General features: G+C 31.7%; 1 protein-coding gene across 4 annotated transcripts in view; it reads right to left on the bottom strand.

The window, feature by feature from the left end:
• Window positions 1–2,346: 2,346 nt before the first annotated feature.
• Window positions 2,347–18,504, bottom strand: part of sona (sol narae) — a 55,243-nt gene continuing 39,085 nt past the window's right edge. For 2 of the 4 annotated variants that reach the window (XM_065343935.1, XM_065343936.1), the window contains exons 2-17: window positions 16,631–16,839; window positions 12,940–13,003; window positions 11,322–11,560; window positions 10,549–10,635; window positions 9,983–10,274; window positions 8,935–9,073; window positions 8,733–8,862; window positions 8,525–8,667; window positions 7,335–7,390; window positions 5,955–6,081; window positions 5,438–5,602; window positions 5,236–5,362; window positions 5,035–5,139; window positions 4,819–4,952; window positions 3,986–4,359; window positions 2,347–2,836 (exon numbers count right to left, since the gene is read on the bottom strand). In XM_065343935.1, the coding sequence (XP_065200007.1) occupies window positions 2,679–2,836; window positions 3,986–4,359; window positions 4,819–4,952; window positions 5,035–5,139; window positions 5,236–5,362; window positions 5,438–5,602; window positions 5,955–6,081; window positions 7,335–7,390; window positions 8,525–8,667; window positions 8,733–8,862; window positions 8,935–9,073; window positions 9,983–10,274; window positions 10,549–10,635; window positions 11,322–11,560; window positions 12,940–13,003; window positions 16,631–16,723 (2,433 nt within the window). In that variant the 5' untranslated portion in view covers window positions 16,724–16,839 and the 3' untranslated portion in view covers window positions 2,347–2,678. Of the gene's footprint in view, window positions 2,837–3,985; window positions 4,360–4,818; window positions 4,953–5,034; window positions 5,140–5,235; window positions 5,363–5,437; window positions 5,603–5,954; window positions 6,082–7,334; window positions 7,391–8,125; window positions 8,179–8,524; window positions 8,668–8,732; window positions 8,863–8,934; window positions 9,074–9,982; window positions 10,275–10,548; window positions 10,636–11,321; window positions 11,561–12,939; window positions 13,004–16,630; window positions 16,840–18,504 lie in introns of all 4 variants that reach the window. The other 2 variants (XM_065343937.1, XM_065343938.1) reach the window with 2 other exon arrangements.

Genomic DNA, 18,504 nt, shown 5'->3' with positions numbered 1-18,504 from the left:
CATTTGACCCATTTTTCTCTCCCCCCCCCCACCACTTGACCAGAAATATTATTTATAGATGAAAAATAAATTCGCCGATAATGGTGTCGTTTTTCATATGAATCGAACTTTCTGAAAACGAATTTGCAGTCGAATTCCCATTTGAACCATTTTTTTGGCCCCTCTCCCCCTCCCACCCAAATGGTTATTTATGATGAAAAATAATATGTCGCCATGTGTGTCATTTTCATCTGGATCGAATCTTCTGAAAACGAATTTTCAGTCGAATTCCCATTTGAACAATTTTTTGGGGACCCTCTCCCCCTCCTAACCAAATGGTTATTTCTGATTAAAAATGAAGTCGCCAATATGTGTGTCGTTTGCATCTGAATCGAACCTTCTGAAAACGAATTTTCTGTCGAATTCCCATTTGAACAATTTTCCTCCTCCTCTCTTTGCGTCGTGAATAATGAGTATAGGTAAGCATTTTACACATATACCTAGTCATTATGAGTCGTAGTTTTGTGAATTATTTTCACATTAGGTGCAACTTCGATGGAAAATAGTCAAAATAAAAAATCTTTTTTACAAAAAGCATGCCTGTGAATGTGATTCTCTATAAGTTACTGTACCACAATGCATTATAACTTGTAGGGGGTCTTTCAAGATATGCATTCCTAACAGTTGTGAGACCTAATGCAAAGAGAGGAGGGGCCCAAAAAAATGGTTCAAATGGGAATTCGACTGCAAATTCGTTTTCAGAAAGTTCGATTCATATGAAAAACGACACCATTATCGGCGAATTTATTTTTCATCTATAAATAATATTTCTGGTCAAGTGGTGGGGGGGGGGGGGAGAGAAAAATGGGTCAAATGGGAATTCGACTGCATATTCGTATTTATTTTGACTATTTTCCATCGAAGTTATACCTAATGCGAAAATAATTCACAAAACTACGAAACATAATGACTAAATAGGTATGTGTGTAAAATGCTTACCTATACTCATTTTAATCATGACGTGAGGGGAGGGGGGCAAAAAATGGTCCAAATGGGAATTCGACTGCAAATTCGTTTTCAGAAGGTTCGATTCATATGAAAACGACACCCATATCAGCGACTTTATTTTTCATTAAAATAACCATGGTTGGGGGGGGGGGGGTTGAAAGGGGTCCGGGAGGTTAAGGCCCCGCATAAATATTTCCTGTTGGCATCAGAATGAAATGATTTTATAAAAACAATGGTTAATAGGTGGTTTATCCATAACTTGTACCCATGTATAGTAGGTGCAGCTTATGCTTAATAAAGCAAAGGGGTGGTCAGTTTTTATTTTTTTTGACAAACTTCCACCACTCCAAAATTTTTGAAATTTTTATGGTATGTTTACGGATAAATTACGCGTGTTTTGACTAGAAAAATTCCATTGTCACTTTGATCCTTTATTACAAAATGGCGGTTCAAAATTTTTAAAAGGGCAGAACCCCCCCAAAAAATTGCCCAAATTTTTTTTCCTAAATTGGTTTTGTTCTTTGGACTCTCTAGAACCGATCTAAAAAAACGCGAAATTTTTATCAGCATTTGGTGAAAAATGGCGTCTAGTGAGAAAATTAACCAGAAAAAACACATTTTTGCCCCTCCCCCCCAAAATACTTGCCCTGGGGGTCCAAAATTTTCATCACAGTTTTTTCTCATCATGGTTGACCTTTTAGGGTAGGAGCGGTCAAAATCTGTTTCAAGGGCCGATTCACCATACTTAACCTGCTATACCCTTTAGAATCGAAGTAGTGTCATCAGATTTTTGCAAGAGCCAACTGCACGCGATCCAAATGACTTTTAGTGCTTTGCACTATCGTAGTATAAAGTGTGGTTTTCTGTGTGTTGGGGTTAATGATGAAAATCGAAAGTTCAGGTTCATTTTTCAATTAGGTAGGTAAGTAATAGGAATAGGTATCTACGTTTTATTGTATTCTCGTCGCCGGAGTGGATGATAAAAAAGGCTCTAATGCTAGTGCTACCTATTTGTTTTTCAAGCGGGAAAATGGGACGGGAAATAGGGAATGGAAAGAGGTCGATAAACGGAAAAGTTACAGTCCGCGAAGGGCAGGCCTGCGAAAGTTGAAACCCCCAGCTTTTAAAATCCGACGCTATGAGCGCTAATCATTTCATCAAACATTTTCTATTTTTTAAAATAAAAGAATGAATTAAAATTTAACGTAGAATTTTCAAGTTTTAGATCATATAAATTTTTAAAAAACATGTCAGTCCATCATTGATCTATATTTTGCAAAATTTTAAACATGTTCTCACATGTTGTGTCGAGATCAGCATCAATAAATAACGCATTTAATACAAATTCGTTTCATTTTATTATTTTTTTGTTGTTTTCAACATTAATTTACATATTAAAAAAACTGCGAGTTTTAAATTATATAAATAATGGTAAAATTTAATAAGACTGGTAGCTCGTTGATTTTAATTTGCAATACAAAAAAAAAAAGAATAATAAAATACAAAAATTACAAATTTATATAAAATACTTGAGCTACACTATTTAAAGACGACAAATTTAGGAAAGCCGTCATTATTTACAATTCACTTGATTCAAGTCTAATATCATTTACAAAAGGAAAAAAACACATACTTATATTAGAAAGAAAAAAAAAAGGTAATTTTATTGGAGATCATCAATATCATGTTTCTCAAAATGGTGAATTATTGCATAGATATTTAACAGCCGCGCAACAGTATTTTTTTATGTATTCGTCCACGCAATACTGAAGGCCGTATTTAGTTAAAAAATCGTAACATGAGACTGCTCCAGGCAATTCTGTTGTAGTATCAATACAGTCATCGTTTCCTGAAAAATCAAAGGTGTAAATTAATAAACACTAGGAATAAACGAATAATTGTTTACCAATTGAAATAAGACATATTTTCAAACATTAGATGATAAATATCGTGAAACAATGAAATTGGGAAAGAAAAGTCCCAGTGATTGTGTTACAAACATATGAAGTGAATGAAGTATATGCTCAAGTTTGAAACATAAGTTGAAAAATTTAAACGAATGAACGTGAAAAAAATTAAAAAGAATAGTATGTAGAATTTCGTAGGATAGAAAAATTAAATGTAAAATGACCCTTTATTTTTCCAAGATCTGATGTGTTTCGTAGGCAGACAGTAAACACAAAGTTGACAAAATTTAAAAGTAAGAAAGAAGTAAAGAAATAGGTACTTGAACCCACACACTGCAATTTAGATTATTTTATATTCATGCAAATCATTTCCACCATCTCCAGGCTTTCAAAGTCCATAACTAAATCAGGTAAGTTGCATATTTACAGGATAAGCTGATGTTAAAGGATGTTGAAAGCCCAGCGGAGAATGACTGGATCCAATTTGATCAGATCTGGACGTTCCTTGGATTCAATTTGATCAGACCTTTAAAACAGATCTGATCAAATGAAAATTTTGAGATTCGATCTGATCAGACCTAATCAGATCCCATCTTTTTCCCATGATAGGTAGTTACATGCGTTATTCTCAGTTATTGTTAATATTAAATAAAATTACTCAGTGAAGAGTTTATAAGTTCAAAAGATTTAGCATGGTTATAGATAAGAACAAACATGCATACCAAATAAATATAGTAACAATCGTATGGTGATTTAGTTGACACTCATTCCGTACAATGTAGATCTAGGTATCCCATTTTTTGCATGTAGGTCGGTAGGTACACACACAAGCACAATTACACTGTATATGTTTACTTAATAGGCCTAATAGGGGTCTCTATTTTGGAAATGATATAAATGAAGAAGAATACGAGTTAATTAAGATGAAGTTGTACGGTCTGAAAGGTCGTTGAAATTATTAGTAAAAGCGTAGTTGGACAAGGTAGGTACTTAATGAACAAAAGTATCCAGAAAGAAATAAGGCAAAAGTTTGATGAACGTTTCGAAGGAAAGCGTAGAGAAAAAAATTGTTCTTTATCACTTTTACTCACCAACTTGATCACGTTTGGTATTAGTATAAATATCATTTTGCTGCGTAGTTCTGCTGTAAAATAGATTGTTAAATTCTTCCAAACTACTTTTCGCAGGCTTTTTAGGATACCAATCGTAATTATTTTTCTGAGGTAATTTTTGTTTAAATGCAGAATAATACCAATTTTTATTAAACTCATCGTAAGGATTTTTGGTAGTCGTAGGTTGAGTTTGATAATAATAATGGTAATTTTGAGTGGTACTAGGATCAGGATTATCATACAAGTTATAAAGATCATATGAAGTAGTAGTAGTTTGCATGTAACCATTATATGTGTTTTTATTTGGTAATCCTGAGTCGGTGGCTGTTCTCCAGAATTCTTCCCATTCTGACCTATACGGTGTAGGTAAAAACAAAACCAATTCATTAACTACAAGCGTACTATGCAAGCATTATTTGCAGCAGCTTAACTACGTTGGCATATTACGAGTCTATCATTTTCTATTTACATTATGCACTATATAGTAGTATGTACAGATATTATTCATATTTACAACACTCATTTGCATGCTTTGGTAATACCACAACACCTAAATAAAATTATTTGTCAAACGATAAGTAGGTATGAATCATGAATACTTGTGAAATATTTTTCATCATGCTATCATACATTTTTATTCAACTCTAATTTGTTAGAATCGTAGACTAAGTATTTTTAAAATTATTATTACCTATTATTATTATTTTTTAATAGGTAAGTATTGGTATTGAATTATTTCTCCTCAACAATATGAAAAAGAACACCTAGATATTTGATAAATTTTTGTTGACAAATGCAAATAGCGAACCAACCTTTGTGTAGAATTTCCGTATAACGTTCTACCATAAATATCTTGGTCTTGTCTTCTTAAGTAAGAAGGAGTATTTTGCGAATAATCCGGGATTATGTTTTCATGTTCAGAAATGCAAATACCATTACTGCAAGACTACGAATACACGAACATATACATACGTAAGTCAAATGAAATAAATATTTCACTGCATCAAAAAACTGATTATTCTTCTTACCTGGCCATCACCGCATGGAGATCCTTCTGCAGCTGGTCGGTAAGCAACACAGTATCCCGAACCGGAATCAAAACAAAATAATTGTGAACATACTCTTTCATCTTTCTGTAAATCGATTAATGATTCAAATTTTTAGAAAATTTTTATATTCAAATTTAAATTGGCTCAAGAATTATACAAAATATTTCATTTATTACTTACAAAGCATGCACTAGTTCCTCTATCCCTTCTACATTGAGCATCCAAAGAAAGTAATTTACCAGGAAGGACTCGTGGAAGTGATTCGTCTTCATGAGGCGAATTGTACAGGCAAGTAGCCGTGTCACCACTTGAAAAATAAATCATTGTTAAAGAAAACGACTTCAAGACGAAAAAAGCCAACATTGATCGCGTTAAAACTTACTTCAAAAAATGATGAAAAGAAGAAACACTACATGCCGACCATTTGAAACCTTTCTCCGAATGTCTAAGATCACTCATAATAAAACCATCTTCCCATCGGCACTTCTCAGCACCGGGACCACCTAAATAAGTAGGAGGCGGTGATCCGTCATGAACAGCACCTAATCTGTAAGCATAAATTCGAGTGCATCATTTTAATTATTTTCAAGATTGATCAATTTTATAGATGCTTAGTTATAAATTGTTGTTTCTGAATAGGTACATCGGTGGGGGAAAAAAAGGTCAGTCAATATTATTGTATAAAATACTGAATTTTTGGTTTTTCGAGGTAAAGAACCTTCCATGTAACAGATAACTACCTAACCTATACGTGGATATGCATCACTTATTGAGTGAGCGTAGGTAAGTTTGCCTAAGCTAAAGCTTGCAGGAGTCGGGCAGATAGTTCAGATTATGTAATCAAACAAAATAAGAAGAACTGATGAAAAGAAGCGAACAATTAATAATATCCAACTTACAAATGGCCAACTTCATGAGCAGCTACAATTATTCCAGAAAATCCTCCTGTATCTTCTATAATGGCAACACTGTTGACTTTTTCTAATCTTTTATTGACTACACATGCACCACCAACATAGGCAAAACCTATCAAAATTACATAACTTGTATTTGAATATTATCTCGAGTGTAATCATTTTGCAAAAAAATTAAAAGCGAAAATAGTAGTACTTATTTAACAAAATCCAAGTACCTACATAATTAAAATATAAATGCGTCCCTTCAACATGCAAATATTTACGAATCATGCACCACGGCCACAACTACCCCAAATCATAAATTAGATAAGCGAAAAAAAAATCAATATCAATAAAAAAGAGACAATCACCACCAAAAGTCGCAGGTAGATAACAATATTAGCGTGTATGAAGATTTTGCGTGTGCTATCTCAAGTCATAAATAGAATGATGAACTATCGTTGGTTCTCTTCATAAGAAGTACCAATATAATACCATACCGCTTCGCTGAGTCAACAAATCATAACATAAATACATAGCATAAAGTGTACCAATGAAAGACAATTAAAAAAGCTACCTCATTTTTAAAAAAGTTCTCGGATGAAATGAAGAGAAAAAAATATCGGAAAGAGGGAGTGAATCAAAGTGAACTGAGCAAAAGAAAAAAAAATTACGTTATTTTTCATCAATAAAAATACTTACTAAGAAGTAACTACTAATAAGCTAGTAGTTTCTAATTGCTTAATTTATTGCAAAACTTATCGTACAACGAATTGAATTAATTGACAGCTTTACAGCTACGTATACGTTTGAAAATTAATGGAAAAATGAACCAGGTGGCCAGTCTCCAATAAACATTAAAAATTAAAAAATTTAATAACATTTTTGGTTGGTTTTATTTTTATTTTTTGCGGTTAACCGCAAATTCCGACACATTCACTTTGAAAAACTGAATTCAAACAAGACAGATGCAGGTAGGCTTACCCACCTTTTCAAAATACCTGCGCTGAACCTTCACCGTTAAATTATATGCATGAATCGTTCGTCTATACGTTGGATGGACTCATTAAATGATGAATTTTAAATCATATTGTGATAAGTACTTATTTATGATTTTTCAAATTTTATGAATAATGAAAATGCGATCATAATGGGCAAATATTTCAACTCTCATTATTTAAAATAGATACGATTTTAAACAGCGAAAAAGTGAACTTTAAAAAAATTGAATTTTTCAGATATCCGAAGAGTTTGCCCATTTGCCCATTTCGTAATGAAAATCAAAGAGAATCAAGAATAATCAACGCAAGTAGCCTAATCCCTGAATTAAAGTGTAGATTTTCAGCGAAAGAAAAATGATATGCTGACGTCACTATGAATTACCTGCTGTCCCCCTGTTGCATGCATCGTTTTGATAATGCCTTCTGCACATATCTAATCTGGAAATTAAAAATTACAATATTTAAGGAATTTTGATCCGGTATCCGTTTTAACACTCGCAGCGAAGGTAACATCACGTAAAGAGCTGATTGCAATTTAAAATTACACACGAAATAGGACATAAGGGAAAAAGAGATTAAAAAAAAAAAAGTAGGTACATTCACAAGATGAGGGCAATAATAAATACAATTAAAAAATATACCTCAGCTACATCTAAATGTAAGGGACAAATAGGTAGGTATACAACTACAGGTACAGAAGAAACTCAATAAAGTAGGTAGGTACTGGGTCATGGATCGGAAATAGAAGTTTTCAGAACTAAAGCTGATAATGAAAGATACGAGTTACGAAAATTTCCAATATGGAATACATATGCAAAGCCAATAGACGATCAAAATAACAACAATAGCTAAATTAGCTCTATATGAAACAACTACTACGACTGAAATGAGAAAATACGCAGAAACGAGGGAGCAAAATCTACAAGCGTGGTAAGTATTTACACATACCTACGCACCGTTCAAATACTACGAATAAAGTGATATTTAAACGAACTACAAAGTTTAAAAAAAAATTAAATTTGGGTTAATATTACGTACAGGATTCTACGAATTTACAAAATTTAATCATAATGGTTTAGTTTGCCAACAAAACTACAAAAGCTAGTTTCAATACTACTTTATATACAGGGGATGCAAAAGGAAAAAAGAAAACTTAATAAAATAATAACATACCGGCCGTTCCTTTTGTGCAACGGCCACCTTTTCGTCGGCGACACATGTCATACCTAAACGAATGTAAAATTACGTTAAATACACGTGCGAAGTCGATTTTCAACATAGGTAAATATAAAAATAATCAGAAAATTCTCAGAACTCGGGTAAGTAAGGTAATTTGAAAATGAATACATCAGGCATCAGGGCACTTTGAAAAGATAATTGAAAGTGAACTCGCTTTGTCCTCCCATCATTCGTTGGGTAATTTTTACTGTCATATGAGAACTGAGAAATTTCGTGGGTAAATAGAATGGAGTAAAGAACGTTCAATTTTGTTTTAGAATACGATCTGAAAAATTGTTAACAATTTCGATGGACAAATATTCGATTATTTAACGATATAAATTGATAACTTACTTGGTCACAGCTACCGCAATATCATACACAGGCAGTCTTCGCTCTCGAAATAAATATTTTCCCATATCTGTTAATGCAGCTGCAGAATCAACCGCATCTCGACCTACTCTATTACGTTCTAAATATGGAGTTGCATCTCGCCCCTAAGACGTTTACTATAAATTATCATTACAATAAAATCGATATAAATAAGTAAATGAATACATACTCTAGAAATAATTAATCCAGCAATGCTTATTCGTACTTTAGGACCTTTTAATAACTTATACCTTAAGTCGACACCATTCCAAAATGATACAAAATATCTCTTAACCTGTACATTATCACCTCCATGAAGCCTGTAAAAAATTAAAATTCATTTTCAATAAGTAACGCAATCGGTTTATTGGATGGAAAATGATGCCACTCACCTATAGCCGTCATAATCTACAATGACTAATATTTCAGGATATATCGTATAAGGTGCTTCTCGTTTTACTATTGAGCGTTTTTTTCTTACTGTTTCAGTATTTTGTTTATTTTTCTTAATATCTCCCGCTTCCATAAAAGCTGAAACATAATACAGAAATCCATAAGATGCAGAATAATCATCGAGTATACTTCTGTATCTAATTTTAAAATCCAACAGTCTATACCTACTCTAAAAAAAATTCAAAGGGGCAATGAACGTATTAGACTGATCAAATTCTTCTTCAGGAGAATCAAGATCAAGTTTTAAAGCGAAGGAGGAAAGGGTGAAAATTGAAAAAAACACAAAACAGAAATCTACCAAATTGAATCGAAAGTTGCACAGCATATCTAAACAATCATGTTCTGGGCCATAATTTCTCCTCGCACTTTTCAAACTTCGAAAAACGATGAACAAAATGCAAAATATTTTTATAAATTTTATTTCTATTCCTTGAGCTCGAAAATTAAGCAAGCATGTCTACATGAACATGATTGGTATTGCCTAACTACTAAATGAAAGGCTCAATTTCTGCTCCAAAATATTCAGTTTCCTAATACTACCTAATACGAGTATGTAAATAGAAATACCTATTTCATCGGACAATACATAGGTATTTTGATATTTATAAAACTTAATCAAGCAAATTATAAGAAAAAGGAAAATGACCTCATAAAGTTATATGTATCTAGGTAATTAAAAAGGTATAATTTCTAGTTTTTAAATTAAATTGCATATTCAATCCAATTACGTATACTTTTAAGTTATACTCGTACCTATCAGAACGCTTGTCATTTTTAACATTCGAATTATAATATAGATAACAATTCATCTGATGCTGCGTGTAATTTTTAAAATTTTTATGGGGAATGCAAAGGTGAGGATAAGAAAGGGAGACATTTCATCAATTATAAAATATCTACATCAACTTTTGAAAAGTCAAGTTTTACTAATTAAATACGGTACGTCATTTAAGAGATTCTAATACTCAATGCAACCAAATTACTTACCGAAATCACTAAATTTCACATCATTATTATCTTGTGAATGCCTCCTATAAACTACGTGTTGAGGATGAATTTTACTTAATGATTTATCCTCTTTATCTAGAGGAAAACCGTTTCTAGCGATTTGGTCTTGGCCTAAACTCATTTCTTTATCTAGGAACATTTCATCACCATCACTATTACTTTCTTCCAAGTCGTCTGATTCTTTTGCAGAATACGTTTTGACTTGGTTTAAATGTTTTCTTAAATGAATAGGTAAAGGTTTGATGACTAAATCGTGCCCAATGGTACCTTCCTGCAAATTAAAACAAGCATAAATATTAAAACAGGTATCTCTACCTACAGCATGCAAATGTATAGATTAAGCATGAAAAGCAATTTTTGAAACTGGAAGGAAAGTGTATGAGTATACTAAAAAAAAAAAAAAAACTGGGACTGTTATTTATATTACATCACTTTACACATGTACATTCGGGTTGGAAAATCCATCTGTTTGAAGGTATAATTTATTGAATTTCAGCGTTAAAAAATTTGCGAGAAAAAAATTAATAAAACGATCGAGCACCTACCATTAAGAGCGAGCCATCGTCGTTGTCTTCATGCAGTAATAACGCTGCTTGATTTTCTTCGTCTTGATACGGATCACCAACGTAAGCCTATGAGAAAATGATACATTGATCAATGAACATTTATAGTTTTCGAAATGTCTTAATTATAAAAGCAAAATGGCCCAATACATTTAAAAAAGCCATTCGCCGCGAAAATTATCACCATTTTATGCAAACTACCATACTTCCAAAAAATGAATACTTTTTTTTTAAAACAACCGCTTAAATATAGGAATGGTAAGGTACCTAAGTCTTATGAAAACACCTTTAAAATACCTACATGTACGTCTCGAATAGTGATTTTCGTCCATGAAAACTTTTATACCGTATAAAATATCTCCACGTTTTTCACTTTATAGAGCTACTTTCAAATATCCACTAATTCTACAATTTTATAATATACATTATACACGCTACTCTATTACATAACACGTTTAATTCTCATCTCGCAACTTTTTTAGCTAGGTACTTAATGAATTAATTGTTTGATAACCGGTTCATGTGCGCGATCATTTTGCATATATTCTAATTCACCGAGCAATCGATATAAATAGGTACGCCGATTTCTCCGAAAAATCAAAAATACTCGTCGATTTTGGAATTAGAAAAACCCGATCTAAGTTGAACGAATTATCAATTTGAATACCAGATATATCGTGGTATATTGATCAGTTTGCCCATCTAATTACTTATAAATAAAAACATATAATATGGTGGTAGGTAGGTATACTTACGTCTGGTAATTCTGTATAACTAATTGAACCATTTCCATCGGATTCGGCAGACCACATTTTTAAATTTCCTTTAAATAATTGTTGGTCTAAGGGTTGCAACGATAATTCGTGACTTTTACCGAATGCTTGTAATTTTAATAATTTATCGTTTATCTTTCTTTTATCCTTGGAACTGTTGGTGGTATTTGCAATTTCTCGTTTTCTGATTGAGTGAAGATTTACTATCTCGTATTCTGGAACTGGAAACGGAAAATGGTCAGATTATAACAGGGGTTAAAGTGGCAAACGTTGATAAAAGTAAAAAGTTGGAGACGGCGGAATTCACATTTTTTTTTTTTTTTTTTTTTGATTAAGTAAGCGTCGCATAAATATTACACGTGACTAAGCATAAATTTACATTAAATATGAGTTTAGACAGAATGGCCAAGTGGTGAATGAACTCGTTCTCTATGCCAACAACGTACATCTTTTTTCGACGAGAGTTGCAAGTGCGAACTGGTTTTAAATTTCGATTTTTAAAAGATACCCATTGTCCATCTGAAACGTTGATTCCTATCAAATTTCAAGAAAAATCCCTTCATTCCTTATTTACAGGAAACAGAATTTAGCTGTGAGGTTTGAGTACTTCTTCAGATTTTTAAATAAGAAACAAAATCAAAAAGCGTTTCGTTGAAAAGTAGTTTCATGTGTTCTAATTTCCAAAAAAACTTTTAATTGCACCCAAATTGCTTCCTTTGCAGTCCTCAAAAATGAAATAAGCACAATTTATACTGGTTTTTCAGGATGTCTATCGAATCTCAAACGCAAATTTTTTGTGATAGAAAATTTTATTTGTTTTAAATTCACTGACCTCTAAACACCAGACACCCACAAATGAAAGTTTATTTTTCATTTTATTTTTTTTAATAACAAATTTCTTACCAAGAGTTTCAAAATGGGCTACGAATTATCGAAAATGAAATTTCCAAGACTTAGAAACATGATTTTTTTCACATTTCTTAGAATTAAAGAAAAGTCATTATTCTCTTCTACTTTTTGATATATTTGAAAATTTTGACTTCCTCAACGTTCTTGACCTCATACATCAAGTTTCAAACACTTTGTTTCCATCTTCTCTTCCAAATTCCATACACTTCGCGGAGGAGGGGGATGGGGAGGGGAGAGTCAGATTAATAAATTGAATCTTTCAGAAGCAAAAGAAAAAAAACAGAAACAAAAACAAAAAAACTGCCGATCCTCAAGAATGCCAGCTTTCAAATCGATTAAAATTCTTTAAAAAAAATTAATATTAGTAGCCAACTAAATTATTCAAAGTAAACTTATTTCTAGAATTTGAAAATCTTTCACGATAACTCATTTGTGGTAAAATTATTCATCTTATCATATTGTAAAGTAAGGTAGAATGAAAGTGAAAAAGAAGAGAGAAGAAGAACGGGAATGGAGATACATAATATTTAGGAACTGATATTCCTATTTATTGGAATTCATTGACATCGAAAATTCTTGAATGACAGACAAAATGATCAAAGAATTTGGCCAAAAATTACAAATTACGCTAAAACAACAAACAGAAAACCACGCTGTAAAGTAATTATCGAAAAAATGTAATTTTAATTACCATCTGAATGTTGTTCTACTTGAAATACATTTCTTAAGTCGTTTACATCCATGTGGTGGTGTATCTGGAAAAAACAAAACGAAATAAAAATTAGTAAGATAAACATAAAATTTAATACATAATGCTCAATTAATTCTAAAACGACTGTTTATGGATAAAAATTGCGATATAGGTAAGGTATGTAGCTATGTACCTCCAACACAAAATATTTTCACGGGGGCATTACACTCATAAAGCTGCGTCAAAATAAACAAAAAAATTTCCAAATTTTTTCCATACATATTTTTAAAAAATCCAACTCGTTGACAAAGATGAAGTGTAAAACAAAAGGAACGTTAAAAATAAATCATTTCAGTACCTATACGAACAGTGTAAAAAAAATTACGTCGGTATTTTAACACCACCGACAAAGGCACACCTAAACAATAATTTTACTCGAACGCAGTTTATATTTTAACGGTATATTCAATAAAAATCATATCACTCGTACGAGTACAATAAATTTGATAAGTTACTCGATTAATCACAACGCCAAGTTCATTGTCATTTAGATAGGCATTATATATCCAATCCACATGTAACACACTAATAATAAAATGTTTGCATTCGCTTTCACAATCACCCAAGACCAGTCTCGACTTCAAGAAACCAAAACAAAGAATCGTAAAAATAAAATAGTTACGATTTAATTACAATTATGTACATATAGTACATAGGTAAAACTAACCAAAAAATCTTGCACAATAATAAGTAGGAATAATTGAAAACTGATCCTTCATTCATACATAAAGTACCTATGTAAGTACTCATCACGACAGCGAAAGGTGTAAATAAAAAAGCATTGAACGCACGCAACATAAATATGTAAATTAAAAAGATGATGCTCATAACAGGAAGACAAAGTTGAGTAAATAGATATATTGATATTTAAATTTCTTAATAATATATCGATAATATTAATTGTTATTTAAGCGCCAAGGTCGGCGAGTGTTTGAACAGAATGATTCTTTGGTAATCGAACGACAACGAATTAAATGATAAATTACCCGCCACTGAAATAATAGAGGATTGTCCGTTACGCCTTAAGCATTAGGAACAAGTCAAGGTAATGATTCGAGTAAAATTTATTTCCAGTCTTGAGAAAGCAGCGAAATATAAAAATACCTATCAATCGAGTAAGTATATACGCTGCAATTAACCCTATTTTCTACAAAATTCTATTCTTCATTTTCATGTCTATGGAGATGATAATCATACAGAAAGATAAATGTATTACATAGTTAACAAATGTCAAAGGAATGTTTGACAATTTTTAGTCCTTGAGTAAGAAATTTCCTGCTGAAGAGAAATGTTACAGAAGGCAACCTTCAACTCTTTTTTTATGTGGAAAGAAATTTTCTGCTTGAAGACTCACAGAAATGTTCTAGTAAGAAGAGGCACATTTAATTTTTTTTTAAATTATCAAAATAAAAAAAGCTCAATTTCTAAAAAAATATATCTAACTACTTTCTGAGAATTCGATTCAAAAATTGAAAAACTAAAATGATTTTTTTTATGCCCCGGTGATTTATTGGTAAAATTTTAGAAGGTAAAATAAATTCAAAATCCAATGACCAATGTTTACTTCTTTTTATTTGCTTGTCAAGCTAAGGATCCGATCCACAGAAAATTAAAGAAACAAATTAAATTACTCCACCAGGTCAAATTTTAAGCACTAAATTCCATTTTCAATGGTTTATTTGATTAATTTTTGAACTTGATCTGTTTTCCATGATAAAAATCAAAATTTGATCAAATTGTGACAAGACAAGAAGCTGAAATTTGATTAATATTGCTATTTTCTCGACCTCTAAAATCGATTGGTAATGGATTTATGATTCTAGAGTGTTTTAACAGATTTCTGGATTTTGCACTTGCAGTAAATATCTGCGAAATACTTGTACATCAAAAGATCACACTTAAACCAAAACATATTTTGAAACATTTAAAAAATTTTCAATTTTTTCTCAATCTCAAACAATGAGTTTTTTTTTCAGGGAGGTTAATAAACATTGATTTGAAAATTCTATTTTTTGTATGTCTTGTTTAAGTCATCAAATTAGGTAAAAAAAAAAAAAATGAAATACAACTCAAAAGACAACGCTGTTTTGTACGATCTTACGTACCTATTTATTCTAGTTTTTGAATACAGTTTGTCAATATTTCTACGAGTATTTCATAATAATTCAGATCTTTTTGTCTTTTTACTCATAACTCATAGAAAGAAATGTTACACCCGTGCCAAGGTTGATTACCAATATTGTATGTAGGTATTACCAAAGAAAAAAGTGACAAAAGAGAGGAGTGAAAACACTATTAACTTTTTGAACGAGAATATTCAGATTTTTCACTTTTTAATTAAGGATGTCTGCCTCTGTTATATAATTTTAGTACCTACAAAAAAACATTCAGTAAACTGGCTCACTCTTCAAACTCATATACAAAGCAAAAACAGAAAAAAGAAGTCAATGATCCAAAACAAAGAAAAGGCAGAAAAATTTACAATTTTTGTCAATTTATGAATTTAAATTTGCATAAGTCATTAAGTAATTGAAACAGATAGGTATAAACGTAAATACGAGAAGTTGGCCATCAGGTTTTTAAAATTTTAGTACCTACTCGTGTTCACATCCACCATTCTAAAAATATTTCATATTCAGGAAAGTAATGACAAAAGTAAACTAAATTAGTCACAATCCTAATTCATTAAAGTTCTGCCCCCTCCCTCCCTCCCCAAAAAAACACATTAAAGAGTCATTCATCTAAGCATATTACGAGATGATGAACAGATCTACCTCCTGCCTTGTAAATACGATCGAAACAAAACTCATCTACATGTATTCCTTTCTGCCATCAACTGCCATTCTATCAAAAATATACCGACAAACACCGCAAGCATCAACAATGCTGATCATCTTGAGAAAAAAATCTTTCCGATATATATATTTTTTTTACATAAAAATGGTAATTATTACACAATTTACTTCACAAAAAGAAAAATAAAAGAAAAACCTAACTGTACCTACAGTAATAATTTTGCAACAGAATAAACGAACGGACGACCTTCAATACAAGGCTGTTAACCTAACCTAATATTTACTTTTTGTGTGCAAATACACTTGCTTTATATCATGTTCTGTATTTCATATAGGAAATATTTCCGTTCATTCTGCATAAAGGTATTTATGATTTTTTTTCTCAAATGTGTGCCCATAAAGGTATTTTTATAATACATGGAAACATTAACAAAAAAAATCAACTGGGCTTATTTTTGGTTCTTTCCATTAAAACTGGAGCAGATGAGGATACCTATTGTTAACATTGGTAAAATAATTTTAATCCAATCATACGTTAGTTTATTAAATAATACTCGTAATCCGCAGAAAGGACATTTTTATATATCATTACGTCATAAACCGATCTTATAAATGACTGAGTGACCAAGTTTTGTTATCTAACAGACAGAATGGTCTCGTGAACGTAATCTCATTTTTTTCTCTATTAATAGAAGAAAGTTGGGAATTTCTTTAACTAGGGAGGTATCTCCAAAAAGGAAAAAAATTAACTAAAAATTCTAAACTAATCTGCTAACTAAGCATATAGCGATTTAACAAATTCCTACGCAAGTTTTAATGGTAATAACTTTCATTACCTTATACGAGGCGATGTTCAAGTTCCTCTGTGTCGTTAATGCGGTTACGTTTAATAATGATAACATCAACATCCATTTTGAACGGAGAGCCATTTTACGTATTGGATGTTGTGGAAATGGTGCTGTCCACTTTTCCTTTTTTTCTTGGTATTACACATTTAAACTTACATTCCGGCCACCAGTTTCGTTTTCATTCTAATGTTGGCGTCCTGAAAACAAAAATTCAAAAGAAGTTTAGAATTTGAATCCAGCTCGTATAATTTTAATACTAGGTACTATCTCTTTTAATTTAAATACTACTACGCCGGGGATATAAAACGGATATCCACTTGGAAATCCGACGAATTCGCAATAAAAATACATAGGTGAGGTAGGTAAGTGCTCCTTTCATTGATAAAGTTATAACTCATTCGCCATTCATTCAGCGCATTCCCCTTCGTTTTTCTCAAATATAAACCGCATTTACACTAACATAGTTGCGCTCGATGATCACATTTTTACAATCATCATTTGAAAGTAAACACTCCACCGGTTGCTTTGTCCAATATACACAGACATGCGATAGTAACATCATCACAAGTGCTAATCGTAAAATGATAAACCTATAATTGTCCCCTATGTTAATCTATGTGACTTTCTCTAAATATTTTTCTCGTTTTTTTTTCTTCTTTTACATAATACACGTTTAATTGTGCGTGACAATAATGATACCTTATTAAATAATTTGTACTTCTATGGTTCACACACCGACCGAATTAATGTAGCATAAAAATAAAATTTCGTAATCAGTTTTGAATGTGATTACCCGCTGCACCTTCTCTATATCACTTATACCTACATGAGCCTTATTGTCAATTCACAACCTATGCGTATAAGTACTTCAATGTGCGAGCATCCTTATTACGAGATAAAAATTAAATCATCCGAGAGGATTTTTCTTAATTTTTTTGCCATCAATCCTCTTTATTTTTTTGGCAACGAGTGGAGAAATAGGTAAAACGCGAAACGCTGTATTGAGGAGAAAGTTATGTAAGTTAGTCAATCATTTTACCTATAACCGTAGAGATTAACCTAATCTATGGTACCTATAGTTTTCAAGGTCCAGACATGGCGTTACGTAGGCGCATTCACAGTTTACACTCCGTTTGAAGAATATTGTCTTTTCATATATTCACACAAAAATGGATATCTTTACTATAGCTAAGTACCTAATTACCGAGCTTTGATATTATGTAAATACTCGACGAGATTATTTTTAGAACGTCTATAAATGAATTTCAATGCGAGTGCGACTCTTAACCTATATTTCAATTATTTTTTACAACTACCCACCATATATGCATAGGCTATATGTATTTAAAATTCGTAATATTTAGAAACCAGTTCGAATTGAATATTCGAATTTTTACCAATAAATGGAGCATCTTATGTACTTTGGATTAGATATTCCAGATTTCAACATCGAATAATAGGTAATGAATTTTTAATTAAATACCGGTCTGGTATTTTTGTAGGTTTCCAGGTGTGATTACTTTCAGCAAATCAGGTGTTCGCTGTTTTTCAAGGAATTACGAGATGAGTCGAGTAAACGAGTAAAATGAAAATTTCGCCTATTACATGAAAAAAATTGCAATAAAATACAATTTCGAATTCACGAATAAAATCATGTCAAGGACCATAATTTTTTCCTGAGGGAAAAGGGTGGCAGATGTTAGCATTTATCAGATCAGAAATCGAGAAACCTTCTGAGAAAAAAAAAAGAATAAATTAAAGAAAAAATTATTTTAGAGTGCGTGCAAAATTTTTTGGAAACAGTACAAAAGTCTTGAAATTACTTTCAATTATACATACTTAGTCTTTTATTCATGAGCCTC

This window comes from Planococcus citri, chromosome 1 (genome assembly GCF_950023065.1).
Source record: "Planococcus citri chromosome 1, ihPlaCitr1.1, whole genome shotgun sequence".
NCBI lineage: Eukaryota > Metazoa > Arthropoda > Insecta > Hemiptera > Pseudococcidae > Planococcus > Planococcus citri.
Note: the sequence above shows the minus strand (reverse complement) of the source record. Positions and strands in the feature narration are given on the sequence as shown.